General features: G+C 37.9%; 1 protein-coding gene across 1 annotated transcript; it reads left to right on the plus strand.

Annotated features, from left to right (window-relative positions):
- On the plus strand, window positions 1-12,253 carry LOC142636074 (cell division control protein 48 homolog C-like). The gene is made up of 10 exons (XM_075810151.1): window positions 1-796; window positions 3,055-3,671; window positions 4,785-4,937; window positions 6,406-6,522; window positions 6,800-6,904; window positions 10,936-11,001; window positions 11,118-11,182; window positions 11,267-11,468; window positions 11,614-11,751; window positions 11,904-12,253. The coding sequence occupies exons 1-10, from the start codon at window positions 91-93 to the stop codon at window positions 11,949-11,951; spliced, it is 2,217 nt and encodes a 738-aa protein (XP_075666266.1). The 5' UTR covers window positions 1-90; the 3' UTR covers window positions 11,952-12,253.
- Window positions 12,254-14,054: the final 1,801 nt, after the last annotated feature.

Consider the following 14,054-nt stretch of genomic DNA (forward strand, 5'->3'; position numbering starts at 1 on the left):
AATTGAATTATTCTGCTCTTTTAAACTTTTCCGTGCATAAAAGCTAGGCTACGCTACGCTGTACGCAGGGGCGGCGGAGATTGAAAAATTATGAAGAGAGAATTACTCCGTCGGCGGCTGGAAAGCTACAGCAACCACCGTTCCTCATCGCTGGATGAAACCGTCGACCATCTCCGTGCAACCTACCGCGACTACAACCGTATCAAGAGACAACCCTTCACAACCTTCGTTCGCAAAACCCTACAATCCCTCCCTTCTCAAAACACCACCACCACCACCACCAAAAAGAAGAAAAAGCGAAAGAGACTTCTCGAAACGACGTCGTCTGACGAGAACTCCTCGAGTAGTAGTTCCGATGAAGAAGACGACGGTGCGGTGGTCTCCACATCGGAAGACACTCCGCCGAAATTCGATGTCATGAAATCGAACCTATTAGCGTCGTATATGGAGCTGAGCGAGGCCAAAAAGGTTGATAGCAATAAAGAAGTTGAGGAATACAGGGTTGATGAGGTTAAGATGGTGGTGAAGAAAGGCGGAGACGGAGGCGGAAACGATGGCCCCAGGTTTAGGGATTTGGGAGGAATGGATAGTGTGATTGAGGAGTTGAAGATGGAGGTGATTGTGCCTCTGTACCATCCGCAGCTGCCGCAGTGGTTAGGGGTTAAGCCTATGGGTGGGATCTTGTTGCGCGGGCCACCCGGGTGTGGGAAGACCAAATTGGCTCACGCCATTGCCAATGAGACCGGTGTTCCCTTCTATAAGATTTCCGCTACCGAGATTGTCACTGGTGTCTCCGGTATGTATCTCTCTCTTCATCACCTGCAAGTTTAAATTGTAGCTTCTAATGTGTATAGTGATCGTGAATTTTAAGTGATTGTTTGCGTGTAATCCATTACTAATGGCCGGTTTTAGTCACTAATGTGTCTAATAGAGTGATGACTAGTAAGTTTTTAGGTCATTTGGTATCTCTGGTATGCATTCCTAATGTGCAATTTTAGTCGCTGAAATTTAAAGTGGTTTGGTTTTAGTTGCTAAAAACTTAAAAGTAATCGGTTTTTTAATCATATTATCAAACTTAAGGTAATTGATTGCTTTGATACCCTAATGTGTCTTATGGAGTGATGACATGTCAGTCTTATGGAGTTGCTAATGAGCAATTTTAGTCGTGAAATTGAAGTGGTTGTTTTTAGTTGCAAGCAACTTTAAAGTGATCAGTTTTAGTCCTTAAGCCGCTAATGTGTCTAACAGAGTGATGATGTGTTAGTTTTTTAGTTTAGGGACCAATAGGGTATTTTGCTTAAAAGCACGCTATCCAGCCTTCCCACTTATTTTTTTTTTATCTCTGTTCACCATCCCTACACATGTGGCAAACAAAATTGAGAAGCTCCAAAGGGACTTCCTGTGGGGAGACCCTAAGACTCATTTATTGGGATGGGATAAGGTGTGTATGCCTATTGCTAATGGTGGCCTGGGTATTAGGAAATTGACCACTTTCAATAAAGCCTTGCTAGGAAAGTGGCTTTGGCATTTTGGGATCGAGGAGTATAGGCTTTGGAAGAGGGTGGTAGCTTTGAAATTTGGGGAAGAATGGGGAGGGTGGACCTCTAAGTTGGGAAGGGGTGCTCATGGTTGTGGTTTATGGAGAAGTATTTGGATGGGCTGGGAAGTTTTTAACAACAATGTCCATTATAAGGTTGGGGTGGGGGATTGAGTGAAATTATGGACAGACAGGTAGTGTGGAAATCTTTCTCTCCAATTGGCTTTTCCAGTCTTGTACAATTTTGTTGCAAACAAAGAGGCTTCCGTAGAATCATCTTTGATATGTCAAGGAGCAGGGGATGGGAGAACTTGGGATGTTCGTTTCAATCGAGGTCCTAGTGATTGGGAGGCAGATGTGGTGGATGATTTCTTTTGATTCTTGGCAGCCAATTTACCTTCAAGACTGATGGTGATCGTTTGAGATGGAAGTTGACAAAAAACGGGGATATTACTATCCGCTCATATTATCATAACTTACATAGCTCTTTTTCCGTTGTTTTTTCATGGAAAGGTATTTGGAAGGTTAAGGTACCCCGGCGTGTTTCTTTCTTTGTTTGGACAGTCGCATGAGATAGGATCCTCACGGGTGATAACTTGTGGCTTAGAGGCTTTGATTTTGTTGACTGGTGCATTATTTGTTGTTGCTGTGGTGAGACAGTGAATCATTTGTTGTTACATTGTGGAAAGGCTTATCGATTGTGGTGCTTTGTCTTTCGGATTTTTGGGATTTCATGGGTTCCCTAATGTAAGGTGTCAAATTTTCTATTTAGTTGGTGGAATTGGTTGGGGAAGCATTCATCTTACATTTGGAACTTAGTTTTGTTGGGTTTGATGTGGTGTATTTGGAAGGAATGCAATCGGCGGATGTTTGAGGATTTGGATTGATCCGAGGACCAAATGTTGGCTCTCTTTTCTGGTTCCCTATTTGATTGGGCTAGGGCTTAGGGACTCACATCTAGTGACTCTCTTCCTCTATTCCTTAGCTCTCTTTCTTTGTAATTAATGTCTTTTTATGTTTTTACTTTTCCATCCTTTTTGTACTTTTGTTATGCTGGTGCTAATTTGCATCTAGCATTTTTTTGAATATACTTTTTCTTACCTATCAAAAGAAAAAAAAAAAAAAAAAAGAGTCCAAAGGACTGTTCTTTAGAAAAAGAATCCCTACCTTATCCAATAAAAAAATGATATGTGGTTGGTGCTCCCGCCCTCTAAGAGGCACACCTCCAATTCATAAGGTGGTAAGGAGTTTGTGGGTTGTGGAAGTTAAAGCCTGTTTTTGCGTTCTACCTCTATTGCGGATCAATCTGGTTTTTAGGGACTGATTCTTGTTAAATGCAGGTTTTCAAATTTAAAGATCTTGTTTCTCCCCCCCTAGTTTTTGGTCATATGACCTTATTTCTTATTTTTATCCCCCTCTTCCTGCATTGGGTTCAATTGTTTGATGGAGAAACTACATTTTTCCCCCTCAATAAATTGGAACTCCTATAATTGTTTCTCATTTAATGAATATTCCAGGTGCATCGGAGGAAAATATTCGAGATCTTTTTTCTAAAGCATACAGGACTGCCCCATCAATTGTATTTATTGACGAAATTGATGCAATTGCTTCTAAAAGAGAAAATTTACAACGAGAGATGGAGCGAAGAATTGTGACACAGTTGATGACTTGCATGGATGAATCTCACAGACTTGTACAACCAGCAGATGCTAATTCAAACTCAGAAAGTTCTGATCAGAGACCTGGCCATGTGCTTGTCATTGGAGCGACCAATAGGCCTGATGCTGTTGACCCTGCACTAAGGAGACCTGGGCGATTTGACCGTGAGATTGTCCTAGGTGTTCCCGATGAAAGTGCAAGGGTTAAGATTCTTTCTGTAATTACACGCAATCTTAGACTGGAAGGTTCTTTCAACCTTCTGAAAATAGCTAGGTCTACGCCTGGTTTTGTTGGGGCTGATTTGACTGCCGTGGCTAACAAGGCTGGCAACCTTGCCATGAAGAGAATTATTGATGAAAGAAAGTCTGAGCTATCAAAAGACTCTATAAATGAAGAACATACTGAAGAGTGGTGGAGGCAACCATGGTCGCCTGAGGAGATGGAAAAGCTTACCATCACAATGGCTGATTTTGAGGTGCTATCGTCTTTCTATTTCCTTTTCTTTTTATATCTAATACACTCTCATTTATTCACCTGCCTATGTTTCCTGGGAAATGAGTTTTGGTCAAGACAATACTGATTTTATATCTGCTTTTACAAATTCTGTTTCATCACACATCACTTTAGTTTAAGTGGGTAATGTTGAATATTTGGACATGAAACTGTGCATTGATGTTCTGAATTTCGTTCTGTCCTGGCAGCCAGAATGGCCGGAAAGTCTCGTACTGGTATGCAAACCAGAACGATAACCCCCCTTATTCCCCCTTGAACAAAATTTTAGGCTGTTCCAGTGCTTTTCGGTCAATTCTGACTGAAGTGGAAGATTTGGCCGGAATTGGGTTTTGGATATTCTTCTCCTTAAACTTAAAACAACACATGATTTTGGAGTATAAGGAAAAGATGAGTAACTTATATGCTTACTTTGTTGATGTTTGTAGTAGGGAAAAAGAAAAAAAAAATAGAGAGAGATGAGAAAGGAGAGTTACAGAGGAGGCTATGGTTTGTGAGAGAAAAATAGAAAGAAGATAATAGAAATTTTTTATTGAAGGAAGAGGACTCATGGTTATTAAGGAGTGGTAAAAGTAAAACTAATCAATACTCCTAGTGATAGATGATATTCATGTGGGCTGGGGGAGACTTTTACAAGTAAAGTGGGAAGTTTCTTTGAAGGTTCATCTCTAACGTAATGGTTTTGTTTTGTTTTTTTTTCAAATGTTGTATTTGCAGCTTAACAATTTGAATATTTAGATTAAATTTTATTATTATTACCTTTTATTCTTATATATATATATATGTATGTATGTATATATAATATTACGGTAATCCTGAAACGGTACGTTGAAATGGGCCGGTACTGATATTTTCCATTCCAATGAACAAACCCGAATGAGCACCAAAACAGTATTCATAACATTGCTGTTGATATCTTTATTGCTGTTTAGTGGTTTTTATCCACTGACTTGTGTAATCTACCTTTTGGTGACCGAGATCGGTGTACTGACTGTTTTGCTTATGGTGAAGGATCTTGTTCTTGTTACGTGATTTTCTTAAATGATGTTTTAAATTGCTTTTATGTGGTGTTTTTCAGGAAGCAGTTAAAATGGTTCAGCCCTCGTCAAAAAGAGAAGGATTCTCTACCATTCCTAATGTAAAGTGGGAAGATGTTGGTGGGCTTGACTTTTTAAGAAAGGAGTTTGACCGTTATATAGTTAGACGTATAAAATATCCAGAGGATTATGAGGTATTTAGAATTATTGTCTTTTTTCTCATTTTGTGTGCTCTGTGTGTGTGTGAGTTTCACTTTGAAAACTGACTTCATTGGAAGTTAAAACAGAAACGAGCATGAGGGCTCTTCGAAAAAAGAAAAACCTGTATCTGTAAATGATATATATATGTATGCATGTATGTATGGAGTGCTTATCAGAAGAAATTACTTATAGGTTAATTTGGGCTGTTCATGATATGGACTGGGTAGGATCAGTTAAAGTGTCCTATTTCTAAGTTAGCTTCACATGACAAGGATGTCCTTTTATGAAAATTAATAGAGCTTGAAATTCTATTTAGATAATGAGACCAACAGAGCTATTTTGTCTCTCATGTTGATTCAAGGTTCCTTGGGCATGGACAATTCATGTTTTTTTTATTTTATTTTATATGTAATAAGAGTAATATTAATCATGATGAAAAAAAAACAAAGAAAGAAAATACATGGTGTTCATGATGGTGAACACAAGTAAAAACAACGAACAACATCAAAGAAAAAATTAACTCAATGGATAATTCTAAGAGTAGAAAGAAACTCTATGATAGAAGAACAAATCGAAGAACCCCAGCACCTAGACCAATCGAAAATAGTTCGCTAGCATAAAGCTTATAGTTGAACCGGTGATTTCTCAGTAGCCTCAAAAGGGCGTCGATTTCTTTCTGTCCAAACAATCCACATCAAACAACTAGGAACCATATTCTAGATGCCCGAATTAAATTTCCCCAACTAGTGGCTTCAACAAAACATTATACTTTCCACAGAACCTGGCATGGCCCATTGGATCCCAAAGACTTGAAGCATATGCACCCACAACGAGTGAGCTATAGGACAATGGAGGAGGAGATGATCAACAGATTCCTCATTACAGCAGCAAATACAACCTGATTCGCCATAGAGAGATCCCTAAGCATGAGAGACCCCTAGGAGAAAAGAATGTTGCATGAAGGCTGCTAAATTTTGGTCTTTCAACCCACTACATGCACATATAAAAATGCAGATTGCAGAGGATTACTTTAGGATAAAGGAAGTTTCCATTTCAACATAGTTTCTTTGGCATGTTCATACATTTTGATATGTTTAAGTTTCACTGGTTGCAAAGGAATCTCTCTTATTATTCTTGTGTTCCATTTCCTTGTCTTAGATAATAAAAGAATAACTCATAAGGGAATAAGGGAATAATGATTATATTTCTTAGTAGGCTATCTTATATAAGCTATCTATATTTACCTAAGCATGTACAGTAAACCTTGGACTGTCATGGGCCCCCTTAATTGTGTTTATAGATATTTTGTATTGTTGAAGAGTTATTATTTGATGGTACTTAAATTTGGAGTCCTGCTGCATTTTCTTTATTTATCCAAAGCTTTTCCTAAAATTTCTTGAAAGGTTAGTAGGAGCAGTCTAAATGGCTGATTACATGTCATGAAATAATCTGCATCTTCAGGGATTTGGAGTAGACTTAGAGACAGGATTTTTGCTCTATGGGCCTCCAGGTTGTGGTAAAACACTGATTGCAAAGGCTGTGGCTAATGAGGCAGGGGCCAATTTCATTCACATCAAGGTCAGTCTCTTTGATTTTCCCTTTTTGTTCCATCTGTATGTGTAATTTTTGATCATTTTATTGTAGTGTTGTTCTATGCATTGGTACAGTGAATGTCAAGTTGTGATTTACCTGCACAGGTACCTACGTAGTGTAGTGTCGGTCACGCGCTTTCATGCAAGCATAACTGTTTCAATAACGAGAGAACATAAGAAAAATAAATGTCCTCTTAATTGTTTTTTGCCTGATTTTTGAGTTCTAGTCCTAACTTGGATGTTCATGGTTTTTTAATGGTTAGGGTCCTGAACTTTTGAATAAATATGTTGGAGAAAGTGAGCTGGCAGTTCGGACATTATTCAGTCGTGCAAGGACATGTTCACCATGCATACTTTTCTTTGATGAGGTTTGTGTTCTCTTTGCTTGATAAATGTCTATTATTGCAGTTGTGCTGCTTTGTTTATTTTAAATTTTATACTATTGTCACTAAGTTTGGGAATGTTGGGACCTTTACACTCTTTCAGTAGTATTTATGGATTACTATCATTATCTTTTGGTTATTCATGGGCAGGGGCTTTTTTTCTTGCTTATTTATGAGAGAACATAGCTACCTTGTTGGCAATTACTGAACTTGGTAGGAAATCTTCTAGAACATGACTTTTTTTGATCTTTAACAATTCTTAGGACTTAATCAGTATATTTATGAGTGAACATTGCTACGTTGTTGGCAATAATTGAAGTTGGCAATAATCAGTATATTTGCCTTTTCTTTTCTTTTTCTGTAATATTTGGTCTGCCTTGTGCTTTTTTGGCATGAGGTGGCTTTCTGAATATACATCTTTCTTACTTATTAAAAAAAAAAAAAATTGAAGTTGGTAGGAAATCTTATAGAACATGACTCTTTTTGATCTTTAACAATTCTTAGGTCTTACTCAGTAAATTTGTTTATAAATTGGTTTTAAAAGAAATCTGGGTAGAGGATTGCATGTTTTCCCATTTTACTTGAAAAATGTTCAATGCTAAGTTGCTAACATACATGGCATTGTAGGATATATATGAATGCTTCTGACATGCCTACTAGGAAGGACAAACATGAAAAATCTCATCACATGGTTGTGTCAGATATGTATTGAACACAGACATGGACTCAGATTGGACACCATTTCATATGAGTCCAAGCTGTATCTGATGAATAATAAATGTTTTTCAAATTTCAAATACTGTTGGAATTATATAAAAAAATTCAAATACTGTCGGAATTAAAACAAAAAAATTCAAATGTTGGAATTATTAAAAAAAAAAAAATTTTCAAATATGGTTGAATGTGGTAGGGATCAAGGGATATGGGCCTCAAATAGATAAAAGAATGAAAACCATTCAGATGCCCTCTATCCTCCTCTCATGATATGGTGGTTGACTAAGCTTAAGTGAGACGGTGGCTTTTGTTGTAGCCTACCTCCCATAAGAAGCAGCACTGTCATCATTGACTATGTTGTCTCGCTTCTAGACAAGCATGCCATTGGGCCTCACCTCCTATTCAATCTCGTATCTTCTCATCCATCACCAACAATGCTGCATTCTACTTTAGGTGATTTCTTGTTGTATAACAGTGTAAGAGAAAAAATTACAACAGTAAAGAAGATATTGAAGAACAAAATATTCAAGCACTCTATTAAATTTACCTACTTATTTCCTATCTTTATTTCCTATCCCTGCTTCTGTGGCTAACCAAATTGCGAAACTTCAGCAGAATTTCTTATGGGGTGGTCTAGGGGATGAACCTAAATTTCACCTAGTTAAATGGGCTACTGTTTGTATGCCTCTTTCTTCAGGTGGCTTGGGGATAAGGAAAGTAAGACTTTTTAATGAACCTTTGCTTGGGAAGTGGCTATAGAGATTTTGGCTTGAAAGGGATGTACTTTGGAGGCAAGTGATAGAGGTGCAATATGGATGTGTATGGGGTGGTTGGTGTACCGGTCCAGTTTCTGGTCCATATGGTGTTGGTTTGTGGAAAAATATTAGTCAAGGATGGCCTTCTTTTTCTCATTATATTCTGTTTGAAATTGGTGATGGGTCGAGGGTGAAGTTTTGGCAAGATTGTTGGTATGGGGAGTCACCTCTTGTTGTCTGATTTCCTAAATTATTTAGATTTTGCCGAGATAAGGAGGCAAGTGTGGCTGAGCTTATGAAGTTCTCTAATGGGATCCTTTTTTGGGATGTGACATGTGAGTTTCTTTAGGGGTTTTCATGTTTGGGAATTGGAGACTGTGTCTACTGTGTTGTATGTCCACTTCTCTATTTTGTGTTTTAATTTTTTTTCTTCGTTTTCTGAGCCCCATGTGAGTAACAGTAAAGAGCAAAGCTGAAATTTCAGCCTTTTATTATTTCTATTGACTTTTAACCTCATCTGCTATCACTTCCACGTGTATAACAGTCTTAATATATTCTAGATATTTATTATTGTTGTTATTATTATTATGATTATTGTACTTGATATTGATATATTGGCTGAAATATAGGTTTATAATTATTATAGATTTATCATTTAATAGTTATATATTTACTTTATTATCCATTATTGCTCTTAAATTGATATATATTTAACATTATATAAAAAACTGCTTAACTTGGGTTATGCCGCATACTGTTTTGGGGCTGTTAGGGTGTTGGCAAGGCAAGTTTGGCCGTCATCGAAATGGTTATATATGGTCCATTATTCCTCATTGCTTAATGTGGTGTCTTTGGAGGGAGAGAAATAGTAGATGTTTTGAAGATATTGAGAGATCCGTTCCAGACCTTAAGCTCTTTTTATTTAGAACATTATTGGATTGGTTGTTTGCTTTGCAAAAACAATCATTCGCTTCTTTTATTGATTTCCTAGATTCTTGCAATTTTTGTATTTGATTTGTAGACCCCTTGTACACTTCTTGTGTACTAGGGTGTTCTTTTTTTATATCAATAAAACTTATTGCTTATAAAAAAAAATAAAATAAATGAAAATATATTTAATAATTAATTAATAAACGTATCCTGTCGCACTCGTGTCCTGCGCTTTCAAAAATTTCTGTGTCACTGCACTGCACAAGCACCCAAACCTGAATCCACACCTATGCTTCCTAGGATGCGAGTTTCTTTAGGGGTTTTCATGTTCAGGAATTGGAGGCTGCCTCAGGATTCTCATCTCTCCTCTCAAGTCTCAACTGTCACTACAAATTGCCATTGCAGCACCAAACCACCATGCTCCTTTTCTCCACATCTTCCTCTCATCTCTTAGACTCCTTTTCCCCACATCACCACCCTATTGCTGATGCCAACCTCTTTAACCAATAATGCCACTCTCTCTCTCTCTCTCTCTCTCTCTCTTACGCACACACACATGCACCTCTTTCAATGTGACCAGCCCACATTAAACTGGCCTGACATTTTAATGGGTTTTCAGTTTGATGTTGATTTACGATGAGTTTTTAATTTTTTTAGAGACCAACATGGTTGGGGGTTGGTGTAAATGTCCTCCCCAAAACCAACCCAACCTTGTTGCACCCATAGTTTGAACAAAGGCTCATATTATCTGAGCATTTATGCCAATCCCCTTATAATCTGAAATGCAATTAGAAAATTAAAAGTGGAATTTAGAATAATGAATCAGCTCTGTTGTGTGTATGAGAGAGAGAATAACATGAGTTCTAGAGGAGCCCTGTATCGGATCAACTCTTGTCTAATGGAATTCAAGAGTAGTTTCTTCAACTGTCACTCTGTCTTCTTCAGCAATCAAGGCATTGAGTTTCTCTTCAAAGGAAGGTTGAAATTTCAGCTTTACATCTATCTTTACGAACCAGATAGCTACAGTGCTCTTTCAATAGATACTATAAAAAAGTAACTCATGTTTTCAAAACAAGATAGCGTCACGTCATACAAAAGGTTTACAGCAGGAATATACTTCAAAACAGTAATGACAGCATCAATTCTCAATTCCAGAGCTTAATAGAATGACTTTGTATTCTTCTTAATCAATTTGGCTTTATTGGTCTATTTTTCCTTTCATCCCTTTGCTCATGTATCTGTTTTATTTCCTTGTTTAATTTTACTTACAAAGAAGATATGTTTGAAGCAAATGCAAGCCAATTGGTGTTCTACATTCAGGCATTATATAAGAATCATGCTAGATTGCTGTAGAGATGAATGTGGAATTTCTGTTTAATAATTACTGTTTTTTCACATCATACTAGGTTTTCTTTCATGATAAAATCTGATGTATTTAATGGGTAGTTTGTATTCAAAATAACAATATCTTGTTCCAGAGAACATGGCTTCTCAAAATGGGTGTCTTGATTAGGGTTTCCATTCTTTAATTTATTTTTAAAGTAGTTATTTTGTGGTCATTAATTTTGCTTTGCCTTTTCTTTTGAGATTTTGAATTTCTGCCCCCATGACTTGTAGGTGGATGCTTTGGCAACAAAGCGTGGTAAAGAAGGCGGATGGGTTGTTGAGCGGCTACTGAACCAGGTCAAATTATCTCATCAGATAGCCTGAGCAAAATCATGCTCTCCTACTTATTATGTTTAGCTGTACCAATTCATATTCTGATGTTGATAAAATCAACCCATTTCCTACAATTGCAGTTACTTATAGAACTAGATGGAGCAGAGCAGCGGCGGGGTGTTTTTGTTATTGGCGCGACAAATAGGTAAAATTAATTGTTTATCCTCTTCAATTTGTTCTGATGATTACTGCCTTACTGATTCCTTTCAGTTGGCATCTCTTTTGGCAGACCTGGGGTGATGGACAGAGCCATCTTACGGCCTGGTAGATTTGGTAAACTTCTTTATGTTCCGTTGCCCAGCCCGGATGAGCGTGGGTTGATCTTAAAAGCTCTTGGGAGAAAGAAGCCTATAGATGCCAGTGTGGATTTGAGTGCTCTTGGTCGAATGGAAGCTTGTGAAAATTTTAGTGGGGCTGATCTTGCTGCACTGGTTTGTTTATGCTCGAATTCATCTGTTTTCATATTATGTTGAAGCTGATATCGTTTGTGTGAGTGTGTGTGTGGGGTGAGGAGGATGAAAGTAGGGGAGCTGGATGGGGTTTCAGATGAAATGTCTAAATTTCTATTATTGACAGATGAATGAAGCTGCAATGGTTGCTCTTGAAGACAAACTGACGTCAACTAAGAGCACCTCAGATGCAGCTCCTTGTACCATAAAATCAACACATTTTGAGCGAGCACTGGGTAAAATCTCACCTTCTGTCTCAGGCAAGGTATGACTCTCTCCATTGCCGAAAGTAAATCTCTTAATACCAGTTCTGCTTGTGTATGTCTAGCGCAAGGATATCTGAACCCAAATGATTTTTATTTATTATTATTCTATATATATTTTTAACTCTTAATGTTGCTTCTATTTGGGGAACAGCAAAAACGAGATTACCAGACTTGGTCAGAGAGTTTTAAGGCAGCATGAGAAGAATCATTAATCGACTATCTAACATGCCATGGCTGAGGATGCGATAGTGACTACCATAGTAAAAATTGAATGTAAAATGAAGCCAGTTTTGATGTCGAAATTGAATAACCAATTCCTTTCCCATTATCTTTTTCTCATGTTTTATAGGTGTATCAATGTAAGTTAACCTGCATTCCCCACGATGGGAATGAATTTTTGTGCTGAATGAGGCTCGAGAAATTTGTTGAGTCAGTTATTTCGAGTCTTAGTTGAGAAACTCGTTGAGCCTTTTAATAGTAAGAATTTATGTCTAGACTTCAGCTCATTTCTTGGTTGAAATTTGCCTTGGAAAAAGAAGAAGAGATCTTCCGAACCACAACTGAGGGACACATCAAAAATCATAATTATCTGAAAATTATCTGATAACGTTAGTTACATTCTTATCTGAAAATTTAAACCAGTATCATATGACATGTAATTAATTTTTATTGATCCAAATTAAGGACCAATCAAAATTAATCAAGCATAAACACAGTTCAAACCTAAGAAGAAATTTCAATATAGTAATAGTAATAATTAAGAAAGATAAAAGCTGAGGTTAAAATTTAGGCCTGGCTACCTTGGATTAGTCATGGAATTCTTTGGTTTTTTTCTTTTTCTCTGTTATCATAGGAGGTTTTATTTTCTTTTTCGTTGAGTCCAAAACATTTGAATTTTCGGTTGAGGAGGGAGGTACTTATTATATGTTCCGTATATATGAAAGAAATATGGATTCTCTCTGGTCAGTTTTCATGGGTAAAGAGAGTTCTAAACGTTTGCTAACTAATGTGGAGGATCTCATGTCAAATATACCTCTTGGAAGCTTTGCAAGAACCTTCAAGGATGGTAGTAAGGTTTTTATTTTGCAATTGGATTCCAATGCACATGGAAGCTTTCTTATGATCTCTGAACTTGTTCATGGGCGTTGGAAGGGTTCCATTGTTGTGCCGAAAGGAAAGCTGGGTAGTGGGTGGAGAGGATTTGGATTTCATCTATGCAAGGCTATTGCTCCCGACACACTTACTGTCAAATTGCCATCTTAATATGTTTTGAACCTGACAGGGCAATAGTTCAGGCAACAAAAATCTTTTTTGTCGGCAACGGTGGATGGTGATTGGAAAGACGATGGTGGAAGCAAGAAAGGAAAGCAATTAATGCCCAATATTCAAAATTCAAACAAACCTTGCTTGAGCAATCAATACCATAATTCGATTGATAAGGGTGTTGGGAAGGAAAGAATGGTACCTGGGGCTGAAATCAAGCTTTGGATTAAAGACAATGCTATTAATGGCACTAAAATTCCTTTATTGCTAGAACTATCTTTAAAATTGGAGCGTGGGCTGAATGGTAAGTGGGAAGTTCAGTACTCCAACATTCGAGAAGTGGGTCGGGTAAGTGTTGAGCCCACGCAAGTCTTTAGGCCCACTGCACTCTCAAAAGCTAAACAACTCAACCCAACTCATTTAAATATCTCTAAGCCCAAACCCATTTTGGTTTGGCGGCCCAAAACAAAAGAGCTTAAGTCCTTCTCTTTTTCGATTTGAGAGACCCAACATTCGGGGAAGTCGTCGTCGCTTCCATCGGTCTCAATATCCTCAGCGGTAGATGTTCTGAGTTCCGATGTGGTGGTGGATGTGCCGATAACGCCGTTGATGTTGTTGATGGTCTCCGATGTCGCCGTTGCTCAATTTCACGACTCTAATAAGGTCGCGACACCAGGTATGAGTTATCGGCACTATTTGAATTGAATCAAGCCTCCGATGTAGTCGAGGCTAAGCTTCTCGATTCCAATGAGGCTGATGAGGCCAAGAATGAGTCGGCATGTACCACAAATAGTGAAGAGAGCTTAGAGCGAGACTTCCGATTGATTCTTCAGGAGCATTCGGGCAATATAGTTAAGAAATGGGGGAATTCGGAGTAGTGGGTACTTGAACTACGTGATGGAAGGAGGCTTGTGGTTCCGATTCAGATATCTCTGCCACGGTGTGAAGCTATTGAGGTATTGGAGAAGCAAAAAACAGCTGGCCTTAGTTCTGTGGGAGTCTTCTGAAGCTATTAATGTGTCAACAACTTTTATCGAAA

The sequence above is a fragment of the Castanea sativa genome, chromosome 5 (genome assembly GCF_040712315.1).
Source record: "Castanea sativa cultivar Marrone di Chiusa Pesio chromosome 5, ASM4071231v1".
Lineage (NCBI taxonomy): Eukaryota > Viridiplantae > Streptophyta > Magnoliopsida > Fagales > Fagaceae > Castanea > Castanea sativa.

Bases quoted from the DNA above. Each gene is read 5' to 3' on its own strand.
- LOC142636074 (XM_075810151.1), top strand. From the start codon at position 91: ATGAAGAGAGAATTACTCCGTCGGCGGCTGGAAAGCTACAGCAACCAC. The intron at 797-3,054 runs GTATGTATCTCT...TGAATATTCCAG, and splicing joins GATTGTCACTGGTGTCTCCG to GTGCATCGGAGGAAAATATT. The intron at 4,938-6,405 runs GTATTTAGAATT...CTGCATCTTCAG, and splicing joins AATATCCAGAGGATTATGAG to GGATTTGGAGTAGACTTAGA.